This window comes from Eschrichtius robustus, chromosome 18 (genome assembly GCF_028021215.1).
Source record: "Eschrichtius robustus isolate mEscRob2 chromosome 18, mEscRob2.pri, whole genome shotgun sequence".
NCBI lineage: Eukaryota > Metazoa > Chordata > Mammalia > Artiodactyla > Eschrichtiidae > Eschrichtius > Eschrichtius robustus.
The window spans coordinates 69,735,896-69,762,447 of NC_090841.1; the positions used below are offsets into that span (position 1 = coordinate 69,735,896).

Here is a 26,552-nt window from a genome sequence, read left to right on the forward strand (position 1 = left end):
CGCCACCCACAGGAGACCCTCCCCAGAGGCCCCGAAGCCTGTCGGACCCTGACCCTGAGTCTGTCGCTGGACACAGCATCCTGTGTTTGAACTGGTAGCTGTTACCATATTCGGAACATCATGCTTTTACAACATACATTCTTCCTACTTAGGTAAAAATTAACCACACGTAAGAATTAAAGCCTGTCGTTCTAAGTGTTGACTTCAAGAAACAATAACCACTGCCTAATCCAGAGAGATGGTTTGTACCACATCTTCCCATATAATAAACCTATGTGCTAATGTTGTGATTACTTTATATGCTCTGCCATTCTCCACTTTGACTTTCCAGGGAGAGAGACAGAGACAGAGAGAGAGAAAAGAAAGTGAATGGGGCTTCCCTGGTGGCGCAGTGGTTGAGAATCTGCCTGCCAATGCAGGGGACACGGGTTCGAGCCCTGGTCTGGGAAGATCCCACATGCCGCGGAGCGACTGGGCCCGTGAGCCACAATTACTGAGCCTGCGCGTCTGGAGCCTGTGCTCCGCAACAAGAGAGGCCGCGATGGCGAGAGGCCCGCGCACCACGATGAAGAGTGGTCCCCACTTGCCGCAACTAGAGAAAGCCCTCGCACAGAAACGAAGACTCAACACGGTCATAAATAAATAAATAAAAGAACGTGAATTTCTTTAAAACAAAAAAAAAAAGCAAACTGGGCTATTCTTTTAAAAAAAAAAAAAAGAAAGTGAATGAATGAATGAATAAACATTACATTGCAGGGGGGTGGGGTGGATAAAGGCCAACTGTTGTCAACTAGTGGATCTGTGGGTGTTGTTTTGTTTTGGTTTTTTTCTGGTTACAGAATGCCTCCGTAGTTCTTTAGTTCTTAATCATGGAATTTCCTAAACGACTTAAAGGGGATTCATTTTTCTTTTATTTAAAGAAAAAAAAAATTGCTAACATATACAGAATGTTTTCATTCTGGTCACTATGCTTTCCATGTATTATCTCATTTAATTCTTAAGGCCACCTCTGTGGTTAGTCGTGTTAAAAGCCCCTTTTTTTTTTAAATTAAAAAGAACCCTTTGTTATTACAAAAGTAGTCAACGTACAGTGTAGAAAGTTAGAATATACAGGTAAACAAGACTAAGAAGATAAAACTACTGTGTTCTTGCTGCCCAGAGCTGAGCGTTGTTAACACATCAGTGAGAGAGCCTTTCTGATTTTTTCTGTGCATATACATGTACTGTTCATCTCATCTGATACCCTGGCCATACTCAAATGTCCCCCTTTGTTCCCCAGATGTCATTTATATCTGCTCATCTAACGTGAAATTCACTGTAGGACCACGTTGCATCTGGTTGTTATGCCCTTTGGACCTCTTAATCTAGCAGAGTCCCTCTTTTTTTTTCTTCGTGATACCATCTTGTTGAAGAAACTGAACTGGTCATACTATAAAATAGCCTACCTGCTAAATTTGTCTGGTTGCTTCCTGTTTAGCTTATTCCTCTATCTTCTGTATTTCCTGCAAACTAGACCTTAGTTCTAAAGGATACAAGTTAAACATTCTTGGCTAGAATCCCATCCTAAGTGATGTTGTGTGTTTCCTGTTTCATTAGTGATGCTGAGATTGATCACTGAGTTAAGGGTGGTGACATTCTGACCTTTCCATTGTGAAGGAAAGTCATATGACTTTGTATGCAAATGTCCAAACTCCTAAGTGGTTTTTATACCGATTAACAATCCTTGCCAAGTCAATAATTTCTTTAGAGGTGAAGGATGAGGGTTTTATAATTATGTTATTTTTTGCTGTGTTATTTGTCAGTGTTCTTCTGTAAAGTAGAACTTTGCCTCATCTACTTAGATTGTGTGTATATCCTGAAATACCCTTCCTACTGGGGAGGCAGATTACATGCCCAAGTTTCTGCCTTGGGTTACCAGTTTCTAAAAAAGAATTTCTTGAATAGACTCCTCAAATGGTGATACATTCTATTTTTTCTGCTTTCTATTTTTATGACTATTATAATGGACTCATAAAGTTTTATTAGTTCCATGTGTTTCAGTTCACTTTAATCATTCTTTATTGCTACTCAAGTTGTCAGAACTTTGGCCAGTGGACGCCCCTTCAAGGTTTTTTTTTCCCCCCCTTTTAATATAACCCATTTATATTTGCAAGCTGCCTTGCTCTCTGGCATAACTAGATCTTCCAGGCTTGCTTTGTACCTTCCTCTGCCCCACACCTGGAACCTACCATTTCTGCAGGGTCCTACCTCTGTATCCTTCTCTGTATTGGGTAATTGTGTGAGAGCCAGAATCTGGTTGCTAAGGGTTGCTGCCGAAGTGACGCTCCTTCTAGACAGTGGGCAAAACTAGCAAATATCTTTCTAAAAATCTATGCGTTCATATTGATATTCTCAAATCAATTTTAACGTCGCCCTGTTTTTACTTAATTTCTTTGATTTATACTTTTTTTTCTTCCACCAAAAATGTTACTTGCTTTATTCTACTTCATAAAGAAAAGAATTTTTAAATAACTTAAATTGATTTTTAAAGATCTGGCAACTGAGGCTTATGGAAGAAGCTGAGTGACTTATTACACCACAAAAAAAGACACTGTTGTGTTTCCAATTCCATTGGCAAGGCTTTTCCTAACCATGATAGCCTACTGTTATTGTCTGAGCCATAAAGCCATTTTTTTAGTATATTTGACTGATCTGTGAAAAAAATTTAAATGTGTGCTATACCCTGCAAAAATAGATAGGGTGGTAAGTTATAGTCTTAATTACTTATGGCTGTATCTCTCCATATAAAATGAAATGCATTACTCATTGTGTGGACAGATTGCAGCATATGTCTCCGGGTGATTTTAGGGAGGTGTGAATACTTACATTGCAGCCAGTAGCACCAGGAATTCATCCCTCCTGTACAGACTTTCTTGTTCTTCGGTTTATATACCTTTCTTTAGGTCCTCACTGTGTGGGCAAGTTGCCAGTGAGCAAAGTGAGCCTGACTTTGTTGCCAAACCTCCCCACCCTCTTTGCTCGACAGCCATCTCTATGTATATGACGCCCATCTCTCTTTGTATTCGTAGGTACCTATTTGCTCTGCAGGTGAAGCAGGACCTGGCTCAAGGCAGGCTGACGTGTAGTGACACCAGCGCTGCCCTCTTGATCTCACACATTGTGCAATGTAAGTTCTGTTGGTTTCCTTCAGAAAGCATGTGGGAAATAACACAGTGATCTGCTTGGTGGGGAGAAAAATGACATCCACTGAAAGCAATAATGTCTTTGTCTTACATTGCTATTAGCATGAAACCCAAGGGGTGGAAAACAGTACTCCTAACTTGGTTTATATATACTCCCCCACCAAACGCTGGCCCGGGAATTCTGTGTTCTGGTGCTTGTCTACTCTTTCTAAGGACTACGCATTTGTTGAAAACTCAGTTGACTCAAAGGAGAAGCTTGGATACACGGTGGCAAAGTAGACTAAACTTGTTCTGTCCTGTTCTTGGATTTAATATTCGTCATTGAATATGGCACATTAGCCTTCAGAAATAAAACTGTCAAAGATTTCCCTTCTTGTATTCTGTTCGAGAGTTCAGTAAACCAAGATACATGAAGCTGGACGGAACCCAAGTGATGCTTGAAGCTAGATATTTTAACTTTCTTCCTCTAGACAAAGGATAAGTTAGATTGTGCTCATTCTAAGGCTTCCTGACTACTCACCTGGGCATTTTTTTTGTCTTGGTCAAGGCAGAAGTTACTTGAAATGGAATATACACATTATGTTTCAGGAAGGAAATTATGTATATAGACCAGGGTCAACATATAAAAGCACTAGTATAAAAAGAATTGTGCTAGCATATCATTCCAAAATTTCCATTGTATACAAAGTAGTCCCATATAATCAGCCCCATCCTGTCCAGATAACTGCCCAGTTAACAAGCTTTCCACAGGTTGTAGGAAGGGTCACTCCCAGCAGTCAACAAATTACCTTAGTCCGAAATGATGAGGTGTTTCTAGAGACCATGCTTATCTTATTTTTTGTGCATGGCCATTATTGACTATCCGCCAGACTTAGTAGATAGATGTTTTCTTATTAATTTGAAAAAATGATGTGAGAAAGAAAAGACAGCCCCCCAAAAAAAAAGTAGATAAACTTTTTAAACTTTACTATGTTCCAGCTCTGTGTATATTATCTCATTTAATTCTTATAACAACCCTGTGGGCTCAGTACTATTATCCCCGTTTTAAAATGAGGAAGCTTTGGCACAGAAAGTTACATAATGTTTTTGCCTTTCCCGTTTTTGGTCTTCTCTCTACTTACAGTGACAGTGGACAGAGGAGGGCTTTGAATCAGGCAGACCTCGTTTCTGTTAGTTGATTGTTCACCCTGGCAGGTTACTAAGCCCCCAGCCTCTCTTTCCTTTGGAACAGGGGGATAATAGAATCTGTTTCATAACAGATGAAAGTGAAATGATAGCATCAATATTCAGCATATGTTAGGTGTTCAATAAATATACCCTCCTTTCTTTATCCTCACTCACCTAGGGCCCTCCCTTTCCAAACAATGGGAAATTTTGACATAAAGCTTCCTTACTGGAATAGCAACTTCAGCAAAGGTCTCTGACCCTGGGCCTTTGGTGAGAGAAGAGAAATTTAGTCAGCTATTCCTGATGCCATTTAGTCTTGTAGCCGCTTCCTCCTAAGGCCCTTCCTTTTTAAAGGAAGAGTGAATCTTGCTTGCACACATGGGAAGTGGAGGGTCACGGGAATCCAGAAAACCATGTGCTTGGTCTGATGGATCCCTCACCCCCCAGACACCAACAAGGGGCTCAAAATCCCCTGAGAATCTTGATTTCTCCAAAGGAAATGAAATGGGTGGGTTCAGAAGTATTTCTGCTATTTCTATACTCTGTGATACGCAGTTGCGTGACACACTGTTTCTATAATCTTATACTTACAAAGCTCCATTTCTGTATTTTTAAGCATCCTGTACATTCTGTCATGGAAGGAGAAATTTCACAGAGTCCTCTGTGAATAGTGTGTTCACTTAAATTATTGGTAGTTATTGACGTCATCAGTAAGGTAGGAGGGGTCAACTCATCTCCCTTCTGCAGAAGCGATATTACTGCTCATGGAAAATTCTCTCTAGTGAGCTACATTTTCATCTCCTCTGTATCTATACACGCAATCTGATTTTTAAAAAAGTTTTCCTCCCTTTCATTTGAATTCATGGAGTCATCTTTCACATAGTCTGTATTGTTTTCATTGGTTCCTCTGTTACTGGCCTTAGATACCCCCTGTATATATTTCAGACTTTTAATACTCTCTAGTTGATTATGAATAGACCAAGTGGGACAAGCTGATGAAGAGAAGAATCAAACACTATTTGGGCCTGATGTTAACAGAGGAGGCATGGCGGGGCTAGATTTCTGCAGGTTGTGTGTGCGTCCACTCTGAGGATTGTACCTGGCAGAACAGGATTCGGGGGTGGTGGTGGTCTTATTTTTTTTGCCGAGAGTAGACTGCTAAGGAATTTAGTATATACATCAGCTAATATGACACCTTTAATTAAAAAATAGTCATATCTTGCACACTTACAGTTCTCAGACTCTCCAGACATAAGGAGGTGCCTATTTCCATGTTTCCAAGAAGAGAGCATGTGGGAGAAAGTGGATTTCACAGTCGTGTTGCCCTTGCGTTTTAGGAGTTGAAAAGCAAGTGACTCCGAGGAAAAGACAGTTTAGGCGTATTGACCCCGATGCCAAAGGAAAAACTGGAATTCTTCGCTCGTTTATATTGAATTATGGAAAAGGCTCTGTTATAAAATCCATAGATGTTAAGAAACCCAAACTTAAAACTCGTAAGAAATTTAGGATTTAGGTGAGCCCCCTCTCCCTCCCGCCGTACGCAGTCCGTCTTCGTTATTTGCAGATTTCATGTTTGCACATTCACCTGCTCTCTAAAATGTATTTGTAAGCCCGGAATCAGCACTGTGGGTGCTTACACGGTCACTCGCAGACGTGTGCAAGAGGGTCAAAAATTTGAGTCGCCCCTCCCTCACCTCCCCAGTGGAGGTCGGAAGAGGTGGTGCTCTGCCTTCTGGTGTCCGCTCTCATACTGGAAACAAGTGTCCTTTTTGTGATCTCTCTGGAGCCACGCTTTTTGCATTTCTGTGCTTTTTGTTGATTTCCCTGTTTTAAATGGCCCCCAAGCATCGTTGCTGAAGTGCTGTGTAGTGTTCCTAAGTGCAGGAAGGTTTCCATGTGCCTCACAGAGAAAGTAAACACGGGTGTAGATAAGCTTCGTTCAGACCTGCATTACAGTGCTGCTGGCCGTGGGTCCCGTGTTAACGAAGCAACAAGGTACATAAAGTAGGATGTCTTTCAACAGAAACACACAGAAAACAAGGTTAGTTGGTTAAAATGTTTCAGGAGTCTCGCAGGAACCTAACCCTGTATTTCCCCTGGGAATGATGGTTTAGTCTTCACTAATTCGACGTGCGTGGGGACTTGATGCAAGAGCACTACTGCGAATAATGAGATGAACTGTGCTTTCTTTTTTTTTTTTTTTTTTAATTAATTTATTTATTTATTTATTTATTTTTGGCTGTGTTGGGTCTTCGTTTCTGTGTGAGGGCTTTCTCCAGTTGCAGCAAGTGGGGGCCACTCCTCATTACGGTGTGCAGGCCTCTCATTATCGCGGCCTCTCTTGTTGCGGAGCACGGGCTCCAGACGCGCAGGCTCAGTAGTTGTGGCTCACGGGCCCAGCTGCTCCGCGGCATGTGGGATCTTCCCAGACCAGGGCTCGAACCCGTGTCCCCTGCATTGGCAGGCAGATTCTCAACCACTGCGCCACCAGGGAAGCCCAACTGTGCTTTCTTAAGGCCGGATAGGAGGAAGTGCAGAAAAGACAGTGTCACCATCGCCATGGCAAACCAGTGAGGATGGCAGTATGGCCACTCCTGCACAGTTTCCTGTGATGGAGGGTGGCAGCTTTACTTAGGGAAGGTGAAATTTGTTTACAAAGTGCAACTAGGAAATAATGTTATTGATTTGCCATGGCAGCGAGAAGCTAGTGGGTGACTGATTCTTCCAGTGGCCCAGCTGGTGCCAAGCAAATATTCTCAGGGGCTGTGATTTATAGCAACATATAGGCCACATCCTGCATGATTACTGGGGTGCATTGCCCAAAGTGTGACAAGCTGCTTCACATGACAAAGTGAAAATTAGGCTTCATGGCAACGGTTTACTTACTTTTATTGTAAACAGTTGGACTCTGGTCATTTTATTAAGCTTGTTACACAGACTGTATGATAAAGGCATGCCGTTCCATCTGTATTAAATTGCTGTAAACTGAGCTGGAGCTAGTGTTAAGGTACAATTATTAATTTAAAGCTCTGTCCTTTAGTTTTCCAGATTAGAGCAATTTGGGGACTTGAGAAAATTATGCATCCCCTTCCTTGTAGACTAAAAATTTGTAAGAATTTGCAATCTGGTCTGTCATTTCTGACAACACAACTACACAAAATTTAAGACACTTGAATTTATGTTTACCAAATTAAATTATGTACCTTTACCCCTAGTTATAATCGTCTTTTCTCTACATGATAAATAAAGCATTTGGGATTTGCACGAATAATTGCTATACGTGTGCCTCCAAAGTTGATTTTGTCAAGCCCTGAAATTCTGGGGCTTATTTAGAAGTCAAAAGGTCTTAATCCACATATCTAGAATGTACTGCCTGAAGTAGAAGTGAACCCCTAGTTGGGTGGGGAGGAAAGAAACAAACCAGGAACATGGATGGCTAAAGATGGATGATTCTGAAGTTTTCTTTCCAACTGGTAGAGATGAGAAAAAGCGGAAACTGTCATCTTACATTGGCACGGTTGTTAAATATGCCCTCACAGCCACAGCTTCTCACATCTAGCCCTTATGATACCTACCAGCTGGGATTGCCTTGTGTCGTCTGCTAGTTTTTCCGGCTTGCTAGTTGGGGAGCAGTCCACTGGGAGTATAACAAATTGTGAAGTATTAATCATATGTGGCTGGTTTTTCTTTCTCTCTTTCTTTGTAGCTGAGATTGGGGATTTTGATGAAGCATCGGACAGAGAGCATTTAGCAAAAAATAAGTACATACCTCAGCAAGATGCATTAGAAGACAAAATTGTGGAATTCCACCATAACCACATGTAAGTCTCCTTTGTTGCTTCCTACTTGCTTTGAGCTCCTTCTCTCTGTCCTTCCACATACGTGGATGCACACACACACACACACACACACACACACACACACACACACACACACACCCGTGACTTACTGGAAGAAATATACAAAGGGTGAGGGAGGAGAGCACAGAGGCTCAGTGAGTGTTGTTACTTATCCTGGACTGTTGGTAACACAGGTTACCCACTCAAGACCAGACCTCTGGGCTCCTTGCTTGCTTTCCTGTGAGACCAGAGTAACACTGGAATTTAGGACACCCCATGCTTTGGAGTAAAAGGAAGAGTGTAAGACCAAGTACCAGGAAATCAGGAAGGGGACATGATAACTAGGGACAGTATAAGAATATTGTGAAAATGGAGAACCTTTGTGCCATGTCCATTTTGGTTTTCTGTTTTGATCAATATTTTCAAAGCATTCTTTGCGCCTTTTGTTTTTGTTGTTGTATTTCAAGGAAGGCACTTGAGTCTCGGTGATAGTTGCCTTGACAGAGTGTTGAACTTTGCAAGTTTAGGGCTATTGTAAGTGACTAGAAACTTGTTTCAACATGATCGTGTTTTGCTTTTATATGACCTTAAAGGAAACTCTCTGAGATTCCAAAAAACTGGCCGAGTTTGAGATAGACTTTTGGGGTTTTGTGTTACACAAGCAATAGAGCTTTTGTTCCAGTTGCTCAGCTTCGGGTTATAATGAATGGGAGGCTGGGTGTCATCCGATCGGGTAGCCCCATTGTTGGTGATGAAATGCCTTTTTATTTCCCAAGAGAAGATGCTTAATCTTGAATTCATAGACACGGAGAATTCAAATCTCCTGGCCTTTCTCTTGAATTTTTGTTTTGTCAGTGGACAAACACCAGCAGAATCGGATTTCCAGCTCCTGGAGATCGCCCGCAGGCTGGAGATGTACGGCATCCGATTGCACCCAGCTAAGGACCGGGAAGGCACTAAGATCAACCTGGCTGTGGCCAACACCGGGATTCTAGTGTTTCAGGTAAGAGCGTTTGGAACCAGCTCAGTTCCCTTGGTGTTGCAGAGGTAAGAGTTGGCCCTTCAACTCTGATTCCATGTTGGGTGGTCCAGGCTAAGACCTCTGATAGTTATTTTTAGGTGAAAAGGGAAAAACAAACCTCATCTCAGGGTTTCCTGTTTCTGTCCAGACCCTCAAACTTGCAGATTTGATTTCCTTTGCCTTGCTCTGGTTGGGGAATCCATGACTGCAGATTTGTTTGCATTTATTGACTTTGTAGGATCGTAGAAATCCCTCTCTCTCTGTTGACCTAACTTTGAACATAGTATAATGGAATCGAGATTTCAGATCCCCAATATAAACACCTTTTTCACACTTGCCCATGATATTCGTCTGATTTTTTTTAACCTAATTTGGGTTCTTTTTTTTTTTTATACCTGATTTGGGTTTTACCTAAGTTAGCTTGTTTGTGGTTTCACATTTACCTAACTTAGAAGATATAGCAGTTTTATAAATTCACAGAAGCTATGTCCATGTCCTGCTGTAATTTTGCAGCTACACACATACTGCTCTTGGACCCTCACCTGTGTTTTACATAAGAACATAGCACTCTGCACTCTGAAATGTGTGCACCCTTGATCACACTGCTGCTGTACTGCTATTGATTAATGCATGTCTTTTTCTTGACAATTTCATTGAAGTATTATTGACATGCAATTAAATGCACACATGTAAAGCATGCTGTTCTTAAATATGTATAAGTTCTTAAATATGTGTATCCTGTGAAACCATCAGTGAAATCAAGACAGTAAACATATTCATCACCCCAAAGGTTCCTCAAGACTTTTTTCTTTTTTCTTTTTTTATACTGAAGTCGTTGGTTCACAATATTATATTAGTTTCAGGTACATGACATAGTGATTGAATAGTTTATAGGTTATACTCCATTTAAAGTTGTTATAAAATATTGCCTAGTAATAAACTATAATGGAAAAGAATTTTTAAAAGATTATAGATGTTTACATATATATATAAATATATATAACAGAATCATTTTGCTGTACACCTGAAACTTACCCAATATTGTAAATCAACTATACTTCAATTAAAAAAAAGAAAATGATTCCTAATTTGAAAAAAAAAAACATATATATATATATATATATATATTGCCTAGATACCCTGTGCTGTACAATATATCCCTCAAGGCTTTCTCTTTTAAACAAAAGTGGATAATCTGTGCATTGGTTGCTTTGGTTTCAAAGGGGTATGAAGAAAGCATCTGCTTTTCTCATGAAGTAGGGTCAGATTTCACCCAGTTTTGAAGGTGTAGAAACGTGCATGACCTAAAACTCTTTTTTTTGAGCTTTGCCAGATTGGGTTGCATTTCCCCCTTCGTATTTTACCAAAGTAACCCCAGTGATTCTTTGCTCCTGTATCAGATGTTTATGAGGGACACTAATTACCAAAGGTTCGTGTCCCAAGAGAAGCTGAAGTTGGGTTTCCTGTGGGACACGAGGAGGTGACGTTTTGTGCGCAGCGTGGTATTTGAGGAGGTGACTGCTCCTGATACTCAGTGACCTGCAGAAATAAGCTAGGCGTCCCTGATGAGAAAAACAGCAGTGAAACAATGTGGTTGTCGGTCCTCCCATTCCGCCTCAGAGTTAAAACCCTTAAACATTTCTAAAGATCATAGTCGGGGGAAGAAGTGCCTCACAGTTGCATTAATTTGCTTGGATTGTGTTCGAGACACTTGAAATGTTGAGAATTGCTCCGTAATGCCATCCTATACAAGGACTGTATCTTGGAATTAATCTTCTTGCCTGTGCCTAATTGCTTCATTCTAACCAATTTAAACAAGTGGTTCTGGTGTTCAAATGGGCTCGAGGAATTCTAATTTCACTTGAGAGGACGGGACAGATAGGAGCTGGTATCTGGCGACTCTCCACTGCGTCTCCCCCAGTCCCACCTGGCGATCAAAGATGAGGATGTGTGCGTCCCTCCCGGAGACTGTTCTCTGGCCTCAGAGACACACGGAGGGTGGGGTCTCCCCTCCCCGGCCCTGCTTGTGCTGTTGGAAGCAGAGCAGTGTGGACAGAGCGGGTGATCGCTAAGCGCTGTGTTGCTTCTGTGGCTATAACAACAGCTGCTGGTTAAGGCACATGCCCGGGAATCTCATTCTGCTGCAGTAACCATGTGATTTCGGACAAATTAAAATCTAGCCATGCTGCAGTTTCCACAGGTGTAGAATGAAGATAATAAATCCAGCTCCCTGGGTTTCGTGTAAGGCGTCCCAGGATAAGGGCTGTAGAGGACTTGGGACAGTGCCTGGCCCTCGGCCCGTGATGGTCGCCAATAATTGTGGTGGTTGTCATGGTATTTATTTTTATTTATCTTTCTCTGTATCAGCCCCTTGGCCAGCCTCTTCTCCCCCTGGAGGCAGACTTAATTTGAAGGCCAGATCATATAATTAGTGAGAAACAATGATCCAGGAAGGGAATGGGGATCATCCCACAGTCGCAGAGCCCGGGAATTCTCCAGCAAGAGGCATTCTTAGGAGCGGTAGAACGTCAGCCCTCCTTTCAGCTCCCCGTGAGCAGAGCGGACCAACTCCCGTGTTGCTTGTCATTCGTTTCCCGGCTCACTGGCCGATACCTTTCTTCTCAGGGTTTTACGAAGATCAATGCCTTCAACTGGGCAAAGGTGCGGAAGCTGAGCTTCAAGAGGAAGCGCTTTCTCATCAAGCTCCGCCCAGATGTGAACGTAAGTGCCTCTCGGGAAAGAGGGGGAGACCAATGAGCCGCCTCAGGGTGGGGCGGGTCCAGCCAGGGCGCAGGCGGAACCCATGGCCGGCAGCTATCCAGGTGTCTGTCTGCCAGTCTGGACGGTGTATCCAGATGCTCGGTCCCTCCACAGCTGTCATCAGCAGTAGACAGAGGACACAGATGTGTGCCCAGGGAGGGGGGTCACTTCCCTGTGCACCTACGGGCCGCCCCCTCCTGTGCAGTCGCTGTGTCTCCAGCCTCAGCCACCTGGACAGCCCGTTCAGCATTCTGCCGTGCTCTGGGTCTGTCCCTCCCCACCCAGGGGCGGTCCTGCTTTTGTCCCCAACCCCTGACAGCGCACTCTCACGAGCTGACCCGGCCCCTCCCCAACACACTTCCCGAAGACCCTCCCTCTAAAGATGTCGCTCACGTGGTGCCGGGTCAGAGAAGGAAGAAAGCATTTTCTCCATCCACCATAAATAGGGATGGATGGGTGACAGAGTGCTGATGTCCCCAACCAGAGCTGGAGTGCTTTTTCCCATGGGGGAAAAAAAAGATTATAAATGGCAGTCTAGGTGTACAGTAATTTGGTTACATTATGGATGAAATAGGTTTTTATGGCCTGATTTGGGAAGCAGGCACCCACTGGAAGTTGTTTTCTATGAGAAGACGTGTTTTGAGTCCAAAAGACTGTGTACTGCAGCACGACTTGTCTGTAAGTTGAGACTGCACTACCGAGAACTGTGAGATTCTCCCAGAACGGCTGGAACCGCTGAGAATGTTAAGGGCTGTGGTAACATGGTCACTTAAATTGAGAGTATTCAGTCTGGAAGTAGAAAATTACCATATCCCCTTTCCCAAATCAAAGGACATGAATTTTTCAGCCTTGAGTGATAGATACTTCAGTGCTCCAGAAAAAATGTTCATTTCCTGTATGGTCCCTGGGGCCATCTGGAGGCTGGAGCCATATGCTTTTTGATGGAGAAAAGGCTTAAGCACAGTATTCAAAGTTGGCATGAACCATGGGGGAGAAAACAGAAAGAAGAAATGTGTTTCAGTTATTTTAAGGAGGCAGAAAAGGCATTTCAGTACTTGGATATTTTTTAAAGAAGGAAATGTAAGCCAAGTAAACAGAATTTGTTTATGATTTCTGTCAAAGGAAATGTTATAACTTCTGCTGAGTATCCCCATTTTCTGTTTGTTCCTCTAAGGAATTAAGTGGGGAAGAAAACGGTTGAACGATGATGACTCTATTTCGTCATGAGGGACAAATGTATTTTACTAAATATGTGGATTTATGGTCATGCTATAATAAAATACACAATTGAAATTTTATTGGACAGATTTGTTTTCTGCCCCCTTTCCCATATTTTAACTGAATGTCTATGGGTAATGGAAAAAACCAAAGTGTTATTTTCTCTTTCTAGAGCTCATACCAGGATACCTTGGAATTCCTAATGGCCAGTCGGGATTTTTGCAAATCCTTCTGGAAAATCTGTGTTGAACATCATGCCTTTTTTAGACTTTTTGAAGAGCCCAAACCAAAGCCAAAGCCTGTTCTCTTTAGCCGAGGGTCATCGTTTCGGTTCAGGTAAGGATTCTGCTTCACATCTCTCCGTTTGCCACGTGGTCCTTTTCCCCAAAACTTTCCTCGGGAAGGTTGGCTTCCAGGAGCTTTGGCCGATGGCATGTTTGGTCGGTCATCGCAGAAGGCTCCTGGCAGCCCCCTTGCTGTGTTCGGTTTGAACGTTAGGTAGCCACAAGGCAGTCTACCCAGCCACAGACGACTCCTAGTGGAACTCTTCTAATTCAGAAAGGATTTCCTTTCTCTGTAGAAGCAAAAGCACCTTGTTAACACTTGCTGTAGCTTCACCGAATGCTATGTAGACCTGCCCGTCACTGGTTCAATTTCTCACTCATTCTTTCAACCAGTCTTTGAGTGTCTACTGCATGTCAGATTCTGCTCTAGGTGTTGGGGGTATACAGTGAACAGAACTATCCCTGCCTTCGTGAAGTATACAGGCTCTTGGGATGGTTGCTTAATAATCAAACACAGAATTGTTAAGTTGTTGAGTTCACTGAACTTTTTCTGTCGTGTATAAGGGAAATATCAAGAGACAGAATGGACGCAAAAGCGCAGTTTCTCTTGGGACTGCTTTCATCCCGGGCTAGCCGAGAGAACGCCCGCGTCTCCCAGCTGTGGGAAGAGGGGGGCAAGGATGGTGGAGGGCTGTGCTGAGTGTGAAATGAGAACGCCTTGCTGTCTTCTCCGCCCCCTCTCGTGGTCTTCATTTTAGTGGCCGGACTCAGAAGCAGGTTCTCGACTATGTTAAAGAAGGAGGACATAAGAAGGTGCAGTTTGAAAGGTAAGAGAAGCGTCAGTGCCGCTTGCGATTTGAGAGGAGTCGTTCTCTGCGGCTAAGCATCGCTCCCCCCAGGCCCCGTGAGCTAGAGAATCGCTTCCGCCCAGTCAGTCTCGGCCGGTTCGGTGTTAGGAACAGCTGAGGCCCGGGGGACACTTAACTCCAGGGTGAGAGGAAGCCATCAGAGGGCAGGGATGCAAGAGGAACAGGAGCTGACAGAGGGCGTAAAGCGCTGTAAAAACCTACTCACCGGTGAGTCCTTAAATATTTGGGGATTTGAATTGGAAGTATTTCTATAAACTTTTTTTTTTTAATTGGAAAAATTGCAAACCCTTTTCTTTAGTTTTTTTTTTTTAATTAATTTTTATTGGAGTGTAGCTGATTTACAATGTTGTGTTAGTTTCAGGTGTACAGCAAAGTGAATCAGTTATGCATATATCCACTCTTTTTTAGATTCTATTCCCATATAGGTCATTACAGAGTACTGAGGAGAGTTCTGTAAACTTTTTAATTGAGTTACGTTTGATTGAAGAGAAACAGGATTTATTTTTGTTGTTAGCAAATGCTGATAGAGCTCTTATTGTATGCCAGGCACTGTTCCAAGCCCTTTAGACATAGGAACTCATGGAGTCTTCATACCTGCTCTGTGAGGTCCGTGCTATTTTATTTCCTTTTTAAAGATGGAGACGCGGCAGCTCAAAGATGTTGAGTAACTCGCCCAGGTCTCAGAGCTGGTAAGTGGGCCCTGGTCATCCAACGCCAGAGCTCACTGCCCTTCATCACTGCTCTGCCCAGAGGGACTAAAAGAAAAGGGTAAAGGGGTGAAGGGATGGTGCGCCAATGACTGTTTAGTTGCAAGTGTTTGTTTTAATGGTTTTCTTTTTTCAGTTGAACACATTTAAAAATTAACAATAAAGCACAGAGAATACAGCAAATACCCATGTTCCTAGTACTTAGAATTAACTAGTAACATTTTAACATTGGTTTCTGGGATTTTATTTCTTCTCTTATTTGCAGCTCTTGTGGTTACAGATGTAGTGAAAACCCCCTTTAACCAACAGCCTTCATTATTTCCCTCCTTCCCTCCCCAGAGGCAACAACTACCTAATTCATGTTACTTCTATTAGAAATATTCATGCACCCAAAAAGAATAGGCAGAATTGCTCTGGGGGTGTCCTTTTTCATTTATATAATCAGTATTACATTGTATATAATCATGCGTCTTGCTTTTTAGAGCTACCCTGATTTTGAGATCTATCTTAAGCACCTTATGGTATTGTGAAAGTATTACCTTTTAAGGTATCTGATTCCCTGTTGATAAACATTCAGGTTGTTTGGTGTTTTGTTTTGCTTTTGCTGAAACAAATGTGCTGCTGCCTTGACCATCCTTGTATATTTCTCCTGATGGAGATCTGGGGTCGTTTTTCCCTCCTTGTATATAGAAATGTAGTGTTCAGAAGGTTATTTGTGTGCTTATCTAGATGTAGCAAACCCCATCATTTTCTCGGACAATCCACGATTAATCTTTTGAGGATCGTATAAGAAGTGGTCTGCCTCTCTCTGACTCAGAATGTGGGTGCTCCAGAGCCTTGGTGTGTTAATCTGGAGTATTCTAAAGAAAAGCTGGATGGACATTGGAATTTAATCTCTATATTTATGCAGTTTCGTGTGTTTGAGTACCTGAAAAGTTTCTCATGCTCGTCCCCTGGGAAGTTGGGGACCGACACACTAAGGGAAGGAAAAGATTAAAGGGAAGGTGTTGGTGGCATAAAAAACCGGTTTCTTCTACTGTGGAGTCTATAAATTCATGCCTGGGGCAGGGCCTTTTCTCTGAACTGAGCGCTGTGAAGGAGTAGCTCATTAGCGGCAGAGGCCTCTGCTATAGAACTGATCTAGAAGATCATTACCCAAGGCACGCAAATTGATTTCATATTGCTAGGCCAGGGCTTGCAGTTCAGAGCGTACTCGGGCCCAGGCAACTTCTCCCTCCCAGTGACATTTCCCGTAACTAGAGAGTTAGCGTTCAGTGGCGGCGCTCCAGACCAGCTGGACCCCTGCAGTGGGAGCTGGGAATGCTGAGAACTTTTTCAAGGCTGAAGCAACCCCCGGATCCTACAAGTGATACAGAAAGGGCGACTGGGTCTGTCTCCAGGGAGCATTTATCCAAACTACTTTGGGTGCCTTCACTACTGAGGGAATGCCTAATGCTGTTATTTTTCATGTAAAACCAATAAAAAAAACCAATTCACCTAACTTTAGTTCTCTTGTGTGATTTCTCCCAGGAAACACAGCAAGATTCATTCCATCGGAAGCCTTGCTACGCAGCCTACAGAGCCGAACTCAGAAGTGCCAAAACAAGTCAGTGATGGTGATAGTCGCTATTGTAGCTCTGTTTTCCGCCAAACGTCCTCTGCTGAGGACTGGGTTTCCTAGTCTGCTTTGGTGTTCTTCATCCTTCCACTTCGGGGTGTTTTCTAGAGGAGAGGCTAGCCGTGTGCCCTGGCTCTGACCAGACACCGGCTCTGTGCTTCTCGCCCTGGCCTGTATCCTTGCCCCTCCTCCCTCCCATGCCCTCGCCCCGGGGAAGTTTGCTCTATTGGCCTGAACTCAGCTTAGGGCTGGAACCATCCAGAGCCAGAGTTGAGCCCACCCTCCAGCTAAATGGCTGCGCTCGCTCGTGTGAAGAGATCGGGACCTAGCTCGCGGGTGACAGGTGTAGCTCCCCTTCGCTGCCAAGGTCAGAACCTTGCACTGGCGCAGGACCGGACGGTGCGTTCCCAGGGCTCATGTTACAGAGCAGCGACCACAGTTGGCAACAAGACACATCATCACTCTTGCTCTGAGGGTGGCCAGAGCTCGTTTTCCCTGGAGTTGGTCTCTGGGTGAGCTTTCAGGGTTTTCTCTACAAGAGAATAAGAACTTTGTTGGGAAAGAACACGAAGGCAATTTCACCGTGTGAATCCAGAGAGTCTGTAAGCTGCCCATCCTGCCCTTAGGCATCGAAACAAAGACGTGTTTGTCATTCGTCTGAAATCCGTGTCAACTTGCCTGTGGAGGTCCACAAAGCCTCTCCTCCTCCCCCGCCCCCACCCCCTCAGGAAGTCGGTCCCCTGTGGGCCGGAAGGACCGTCTTGTTCCATGGAAACTTTGGACGCCCGCGAGGAGGCTGCCGGTCCTGGAAAGCAGAGGCACTGCCTCACCTGTGCTGCCGGGGACCCTGCACTGTCGGCTTCCACACCCTGAAAGAACGTTCTGGATCCTGACCAGACAGCCTCGGGAATGCCCGATTCCTGACGGGGTGCTTTGTTCTAAGACCGGGGAGGGCAGGCTTTCTTTGGCAATCCTCGGCCACTCGATGCGTCAGGAGATGCCATTAAGTGGGACTCCACGTGTCCGTCTCTTTCAGCTGTGGCGTAACCTCTCCCTTTTCTCTTCATCTCCCTCCCCCTTTTCTTGCACACCCCCCGCCCCACCCAGGCTCAGCAGAGTGCCAGCCTTACCTTTGGAGAAGGTGCTGCATCCCCGGGCGGCCAGAGCTGCCAGCCGGGAAGGGACCCGACCGCTTCGGCCGAGGAGCGCGGGCCACAGCGCAACCCCACTCCGCAGAGGAGCCCGGCGGGGAGCACGAAGGCAGACGGGGCCGGCAGGGCGGAGACGGAGGAAGAGGAGGAGGTCGTTACGGACAGGACCCAGCAGAGTAGACCTCGGCCCCCGCAGCCAAGCACAGGTCCAGCATCCAGGGCTGCCCAAGGCAGCAGCGCTTCCATTCCTTTCATTGACTGCAGTGATGTAGACAGTGAATACGACCTCCTCAGGGAACACGCGTCCCGGTCACGGTCCCAAACAAATGACAACTATGAGGGTGATTTGACCAGTGGTGTTTATCTGCTGTCCAGGGATGAGAGGCAAATAGAGGCTAGGCGCAGGGCTTCCCCTCACTCTGTGAAGTCCTCCCGGCCTCCTTCCAAAGAATTCCGTGACGATGATTCAGCAGACATCACCTTTGACATGAGTGGGAGCCCCAGACTCCCAAGGCATAGCTCTCTGATAGACGAGATGTTCAGGGCCTCAGGCAGTCACAGTGCCCTGGCCACCCCCTTGTCTCCCAGCAGCAGAAGTTCAAGTCCAAGTATGAGTTGGGACAGGACCGGGTCTCAAGGCTATGTTTCCGAAAACACACATGACTGTAGAGAGAGAAGTGTGGGAGGAGATCCTCTCCCAAGCCAGGGTCCTCGTTATGAAAACGGTTCCCCCATCTTACAAAGGCCACACTTAAGGAATCTGAGATATAATAAGTCAGAGACAGATCCACTCATTCTCAGCCAGGTAGCATCAACCCCGACGGCAATGGATAGGCTTGATGGCCACGGAAAGGGAGGCCTGGCCGGCCCAGCCGCTTCGGAAGGTAGAACGCTGGCTAATGGTACACGTCTCGTGGGTCCAACCTCAAGGACCCCCATGGCGCAGTCAGCGTGTGCCACTAGCAAGGCAGCCCAGCTGGCACCCCTGCAAATGACCGAGGGCTCCACCAGCAGTGGGACTGAATCCAGCGATTCAGACTCTGAACTGGTCAGCCCTCTGAGCCAGCCCCTCGTGTTTGGTAATCCAGCTGTGCTGAGTTCCCCCTCCGGGGTGAGGAGAAAGAAGTCCTTGGGTGGCCTGCCTTTGAGCGAGGAGGGAGAGGAGTATGAGTGAGGAGACCAGAGGGCAGGTCTTCAAGGGTTGCAAACCTGGAGTCGTGCGTCCAGGATTTCCCTGGAAATGACCTGTCCTAGTGACTTGTTAATTTTTAATCGACCTTTGTTAGAGGAAGTTTTGGGGCAGGCACATGTTTGGGTAGGGCATGCCTGACTTCTCAGATCTTTCAGAAGGACAGAATTTCACACACCATGACAAGTTACCGAGAGCTTGTTTCTCTTTCTGGCTGAAGGCTAGGAAGAAATCCTTTATTATGAATCTGATCATGTGTATAGTGTGTTGTATTTACGTGGAAATTTTCTGTGTATCTTCAGTTGTGTACACAGATCACCCTCCCATCTGGTTGATTATTGGGACGAAAGTATCACTGAGATCCCAGGAAAGGTGTGGGTTTTACTTTGAACCCCTTCTTTAAGAGGAGGGCTGCTTTGCTGTGCCTCATAAAGTGAGGAATTGACAAAATTCAAGGCCAAATGTAAGTTGGTTGCTAGCTGAAGTGTTGTTGAAATCTTCGTTGCTAATAAGACTAGTGAATATTTTAATTGGAAGCATTCGGGATTATTTCTTCTTTGCAGACTTCCTGTGAAATGATATAAATCTTCATGAACTGTAATCGAGATGAGATTGCTGGTTTGGTTTGGGTTTGCTTTCATGGGTCAGACGTTAGTTATGGTTGAAGAAGGTGTTGAAGAACTCTGGCCGTCAGAGCCTCTTGGTGAAACACAGAGATGCTGCTGAGAGACGCTGCAGGGAAAAGTGAGACCTCGCAGGGTAGGTACTGGTGGCACCAGGAGGTTAGCAAACTCAATGCCTGCCTTTGAATAGTGCACAGCACCGAGAAGGCCTGTTTCCCAGTCTCGTTGCCCTCGGTGGATTTTTACGCACATTCTTAACATTCACACGCTCAGGAACAGTGACTTCTGGCTGCTTCTCTGTGCAGGAAAAAAGAAAGTAGAAGTAGTGAGAGGTTTGGTTTCTTTTTAAATCTTAACCATCTACACCAGTGCCTTTCACCCAGCGTTTCTGCATTTCAGATGGAAAAGCCTGGTTTGAACTTGCATTGCTTCTCAGCCTTAGCTGCACTTTGGAATCACCTGGGACATTTAAAAAATTGGTATTGCCTGAGCCCTGACCGTAGAAATTTGGATCAAATTGGTCTGGAGTGCCCCCCTGGGGTCCCCAGATGGCTCTGCTAGGCTGCCAGGGTCATTTCTCAGCCAGACACTATTGCCTTCTAGAATCTAGTGGAATGTGATGGAAGTGTCAGCTGAAATGTTGGCTTGCTTGCCAAATAAGAAAAGCGTCACCATTGAAATGCTTTTCTTCATGCCTGCTCTGTGGTACTTTTTAGTCTTTGGTACTTTTTTTAAAAAAAGATAAATTGTAGAATAAAAATTTTAGATCCTAAGTAACTACAAAATTATTGAAAAGAGTTGTAATGATGATCCAGCCCTAACGTGCCGCCATGCGAGTGGCTAAAACTCATCGTGTGGCTTTGTCATGGGGAAGAGCTAATAAGCAAGTTTAGGCAACTGAGTAGAATTTGGCCACAGTGCTGAATAAGCAGAAATATTGATAGACCCTGTGGTTCACGCGTGACTCTCTGTCCGCATGAATGTTGAGAAGTTGATTTTAAAGATTCTGAAAACTTAATCCATTTTTACACACACTTTTGCTTTATCTTCCTAATCATTTGATTCAGTGCATGATTGATGAATCAAGTTGATTATTGGATAGCTTGGAAGATGTTCACTGAAGTAGTCTGTTCATCTTTTGCTTTATTTAGATTTACATGTTCAACAGAGTCACAGAACTTTGAAGCCAGAAGGGACCTTGGAGGTCACCTAGGTTAAAACCTTTATTTACGGACGAGAAACCTTGTTCCGACGAAGGGAAGAGACTTCCCATAGTCCTACAGCCGTTGCATGGCAAATCTAAAACCAGAACCTTGGTCTCTGGACTTCCGTGTTTTACTCTGTGTGACAGCTTGATGCACTAGGACCTTTTGGATTCAGTATTTTATATTTTGAGACTCTTGTATGGATTAATAATTAAAATCATATGGAGACCAGGAATCATGTAGACTTAGGTTATTACAGTCCATATTAGGTAGGAAGAACTACTGCTTTTTATATTGTGGGGTTTTTGCAGTTATAACCCATTTTTGCATATTCTGTTTTGAGCTTAGAAAAAGATGTCAATTTGCTATATAAAAAAGTAGTCAAACGTGAGTTAAGCAGAGTCACATGTGGAATCTGTGGTTTATTTGTGAAGGTGGTGTGTTCAAATGAGTCTTCTTTTTACCTCTAATCCTACAGCAGTCTGATCATGAAATATGAATGAGCAAAAGGTATTAACTTAGCTGGCTTAGAATGTGAATCATCAGATGCAAACCCCCAAAGCAAAACATATTCCAGTAATTATCTTGTTTTGCTTTTTCCCCGAAGAGATGACTTTTTATCCAAAGTGTTTCAAAAGCAACTGATCGACGGTGGTGTACCCAGTTCTATATTGACGAGATTTTCCACTTTTAGGGTCACTGGGTAGAGTTTTTCTCCGGTTTGGTTTTGTACCAGCCAAGCAACTCAGTTTCTGCTTCTCAGTCAGTCTTTGTGAGAGTGGCAATTTTGGTGTGATTAACGGTGCTTAAAAGAAACTGGGGCGGGGGCGGGGGAAGGTGTGTAGTTTTTTCAAAAGCCACGTATTCTGAAGTGCTGGGAGTTTTCACTCATTGCCTCTGGGAGAGCTTTCCCTGCACTAGTAAAGAGAGCTGCTGGGTGAGTGAAGAGAGCTGCTGGGTGAGTGAAGAGAGCTGCTGGGTGAGTGAAGAGAGCTGCTGGGTGAGTGAACCTAAGCATTCTTTGAGTCTGATGGTAGAGCCAGTTCACTGAGGTGAGGCGGTCAGAGAGAAGCCAGCAGGCTGCATGCCAACCCCAGCGCCCCGCACCTTCCATGCCTTCTGCCTGCTGTGAGACTCTGGTCCCCGGGTCCTTCCCTGGCCTCTGGAATCTCACTGTGTGGTATAAGAAGGGCAGGCACGTCCCTGAAGTTGAACAAAGTGCAGGAAGATCAGAGATGGGGTTGGGTGTGACCAAATAGGCAGCAGAGATTAGAGACCTGTGAATTCTTTCAGACTTCCAAAGGGTTTCGCAAGACCCGTCAGAGCCAGTTTTTCTAAGGCAACAGCTAGTGTGGGGGTCGCCTGCATCAATAAGGAAGCCAGGTCTTCAGATCGCGGCCGCTCCTGTGCAATGATATCTTAAAGCCTTGGGTGGAAGACAAACCAAATATAGAAACAGAAATCTTCAAGCCACTCAGGGCTACTCCGGGGCCTCCGCGCATGAATATCTTTTGTTAGATAGTATTTCAAAACCTGTAAATTATAGATCCTTTTGTGACTGATTTTTGTTGCTGCTTGTTCGGGCAGCATAAAAATGCAAGAAATCCTCGTAAAGAACTGCATTTGATGAGTTCCAGAACTTACAGTGGATTGCCCCAGCTCCTTGACCAGTCAGTCATCTGTATGCCATGATGCCATTTTATTAGACAGGCATTTAGTTATTAAAGGAAGTCTGCGAGCCAGATTCTTCTCCACATATGTGATTCGTATTTGGAAATTTCTTACAGATTTATCTCACCAAATGGTGCTGCTGTGGCCTGCACTTAAAAATGTGAATAATTTCCATTTGATGCTCCAGAACTTCTTTGAAGATTCAAACCAAGTAATGCTTTAAATACACACACACACACACACACACACACACACACACACACACACACACACACACACACACACACACACACACACACACACACACACACACACACACACACACACACACACACACACACACACGGCCTGCAAAACCAAAATACAGCATGAGCCTCTTGAAATTTCCACCAAGTATACAAAATCCAGCCTGCCCGCAGTTGAATCAGAAACCCCACTTGCATCTTCGCTCTGGAGTCAGTTTGATTGTGTTGGCACGCAGTTCCTAAAAGAAGAAACAATTAAAATATTAAGATGCCATTTTAAATTTTGTCAAAAGTGTTGTGAATGTGTATCACCTCCCTTTTTCATAGCTTTAACCAGCGTTCATATGGTTTTAATCAACTTTTTCCACTTAAAATGCTATTCCCTGTTTCAACACAGTATGGGTTTGGTGCAATTGAAGTCATCAGTGAGTGAGTGATTGGGCTACAGGTAGGCCCAGCCTTAAATTAAGAAACTAGGGGTCCCCTTCATTATTAGGTTTATTCTGAGTTTATTTGCTTCTGTCTCGATCACTCTTCTTTGCCTAGGCCCTCATTTTCATTAACCAGAATTTAAAGCTGTCCAAGCTGCATCCGCAAGAAAGGCTCTTTTTTTCTGGATCTTCCCCTTTGTAGTCTATAAACATTCCTCCCCTGATGAGCTTAATTACTCTAAGGCTGGCCTTCCTCTAGTTTCATGGGGATGAGTCTACAGTTGACTCTTGGGACAACACGGGTATAAATGGCGCGGGTCCGCTTATGCTCAGATTTTTTTCAGTAGTAAATACCACAGTACCACACGATCCAAGGTTGGTAGAATCCGCAGATGCGGAAGTGTAGATACATAAAGAGGGCCGACTATAAGTTATACGTGGATTTTCCACTGCTCGGAGGGTCTGCACCCCTGACCCCCACGTTGTCCAAGGGTCAGCTCTATTGCTGCCAATTTTACAAAGCAAACTGCAGAAGAGTCTTTCAATGCAATCTTTGCAATAGAGAAAGTTTCTTTGAACCCGAAAGAGGTGAACATTTCAAAATAACCTGTTGCTGGCAGCTCTCTGAGTTTACACTCAGCCATGTTAGCCAAGTTCATAAGAACATACGGAAGGAAAGGTACTAGCGGATGAACTTCTGCAAGAAGGAAGTGATTAAAGAACTTGAGTCTGGCGACATTTAAAGAGTTTACTGGCACTGCTTTTTCCTCGTTAGTCTAATTCCATCTGTTTCTGTGTAGTTGAATGAAACGTAATACAGGGAAATGGGGTCTCTACACTGTGCGTACCTCTGACACCAGTTGCTAGTTGTTAAAATGAAGCCATGACGTTTAGATCAAAATAAGCATGCCACTTAATGTAGCAGCTCTCTTTTTATTAAAAAAATAATAATGATGAAAAGCAAAAAATACCCATGATGGTTTGGCCTAGTGTTGTAGGCATCAAAGGTCAAAAGTGGCCTGGTTGCCACCTGTTTGGATACATACTTGGAAAAGAGCTGTTTATTGTTTCCTGGGTAACCTAGGGATTTTTAAGTATTTCCTCTATAAACAAAAGTTGCAAATGCTGATTTGTGTGTCAGATACATATTTGGGAGGAGGTGAGTAGAGTCTTGTTGTGAAAAACAGGTCTTGCTTCATAAAATTCAGAACACATCGCTCAAGAAAACATAGATGAAACTTCCAGCGTGGGGGATTTTTTTTTTTTTTTCCCCCAGTCAAAGCTGTTAAACACCCTGGTGGAAGCTAAGATAGAATTAGTAAATCTCCTTTTTTTAAAGCTTTAAAAATTGAAGAGACTCTGATTTGTTCAGGATCGTTTCAGTGTGGATGGACTGAATGATGCCCACATCACAGCTTAGCCTTGGAAGCAGCCTTTGGCAATCTCCTTGGCCTCTGGTGTTCGGTTATAACTTCTGGTGGAAGGCAGCTCCTTGGCGTCTTCGTGTGGGTTCTAGATCAGGGTGCTCTGATATGTCTTAGGGTGGTTTGGTATTTGAAAGTAGGGAGGATTGAAAATCAACTGTTGACAGGGTATCTGGTCTAAGTTTGTAGTTGAGAGCTGGTGTGAAAGGTTAGCTTCAAGGCAGGTGCCGTTAATGCAGCCATGGAAATGGTACTGAGAATTACGTGAGCTTGCTGCTAGGGGTCAGGTGCAAGAACTTCAGAATATTGAAGAATAGAAGTTAGAAATCACTGCAAAATGCAACATAAACCAAGAGTACTAAGGCGGGAGCAGGGACCAGTGTGTGTGTGTGTGGATGTGTGTATAACAAAGCATCGGACAGTAATTAACTGTACTTTTGAGTAAGAGGTAGAGGTGTTAGTGGTACCGGGAGTTTGGAGGCAGTCCTTCTGCTTTATTATAAATTGGGGTTGTTAACTGACTCTCAAATAGGAGACAGTAGAAGGGTCATTTTGGAGCCTCTGATGGGCCTTGTCAGTCTTCACAGATGACCTTTCCGGCTCATGAAACTGGGCCAACAATTGCTTTTTCCTGGGCCTTGCAGTTCCTTTGTAAGAAGGAAAGCATTTGTCACTCTGCCCGCAGTGATTTATAGAAAGACCAAAGATAGGCTTTCCTTAGTCAAGAACACACACCCGCTGCTCTCTACACACGCACCTGAATGGCCAGTGGATTCAGTCCCTCACCCTCACCTCCTTTCTGCCTGGAAGGTTGCTGTGAAAACCTAACTAACCCAATCTCACAAGCTTGGCCTATGTTATTAATCCAGTTCCCTTCTGTCGTCCTCTCTGTGTGTACGTTTAATATTTTATTAAAAATCTCTAATACGCTGAATTAGTTTTAAAATAGACAAGGCTGGGGACTTCATTCTCATTTTTGTCATTTGTTGAATAAATCTGAGAAAACATTTTTCTGTTGTGCCGTGGTATGCACTCTGTGGTCAGCATGTACCTATCTAAGGGAAGACTTTTTTTTCCCCAGCGTTCTGTCTTTTATCCTCAAAGCATGGTGTACCTCCTGTTCCCCGCATTGTTGGAGCACTGGCTGATGTCTTTTTTTTTTTTTTTAACATGACTGAATACCAGTTTGTACTTGGAACACCTGTTTCTTCTAGAATACAGTGATCCTGCTCGCTAAACAGCAAGCTTTATCACGGAGGCATCCTGAGCGGTCATGCTCGGTGGTACCGTGTTTCACTCAAGGTGGGGGAATAGAAGATGAACGGAAGACCTCACTTTTCTGATGCCATCTCCTCCAAGCCCGCACTTTGTGCCGTGTGGAGGTGGGGATGGTCCTTGGAAGGAAGCAGGATCTCTGTAGGGTGGGGCAGGGCTCGTGGAAACAGAGAGCATCTGTGGCAGGAGCTTACGTGGGTGGAGCTCAGACAGCTAACCAGAGGGCTGGCTTCCTATTGTGAATGGTGACATCTATTCCCATGGGGATAGCAAACTTTACGTAGCGTATAAGAGAATTTAGCTGTGCGTGTGTGTTTTGTTGGGGAGTGGGGCTAGATAGAAATGTAGAGAAGACGCCTCTAGCTCAGCCCAAGTGGCTACTCATGGCCAGCGAGCTGTCTGTAGTTTGCTGTCTACCCAGAATGTAGGCTCTCACAGATACTGTCTGGTTCTGCCTTCTCTCCACGGCTGGGAGGGAGCGCAGTGTTTCACGGAAGCGTGGACGTATTCCACCGGGAAGGTGGCTGGTTTCCCCAGTAACAATGAGCTTGGTGATTCTTTAAGCATGGAAGGCCAAACTCACGTAACGGTGTACGCACGGGATTAATAGCTCTTGTTAATCTCAACTGAAGAGGCTTTTACTTGTCCTAACAGGTATCTTGCTGTAAAAACT

At 44.3% G+C, this 26,552-nt stretch overlaps 1 protein-coding gene across 2 annotated transcripts in view; it reads left to right on the forward strand.

Moving 5' to 3' along the window:
- Positions 1-26,552, forward strand: part of FARP1 (FERM, ARH/RhoGEF and pleckstrin domain protein 1) — a 293,219-nt gene that overhangs the window by 214,684 nt on the left and 51,983 nt on the right. For both annotated transcript variants that reach the window (XM_068526857.1, XM_068526858.1), the window contains exons 6-13: positions 3,069-3,166; positions 8,056-8,170; positions 9,044-9,191; positions 11,835-11,930; positions 13,360-13,523; positions 14,230-14,298; positions 16,578-16,653; positions 17,773-18,022. In XM_068526857.1, the coding sequence (XP_068382958.1) occupies positions 3,069-3,166; positions 8,056-8,170; positions 9,044-9,191; positions 11,835-11,930; positions 13,360-13,523; positions 14,230-14,298; positions 16,578-16,653; positions 17,773-18,022 (1,016 nt within the window). The remainder of the gene's footprint in view (positions 1-3,068; positions 3,167-8,055; positions 8,171-9,043; positions 9,192-11,834; positions 11,931-13,359; positions 13,524-14,229; positions 14,299-16,577; positions 16,654-17,772; positions 18,023-26,552) is intronic.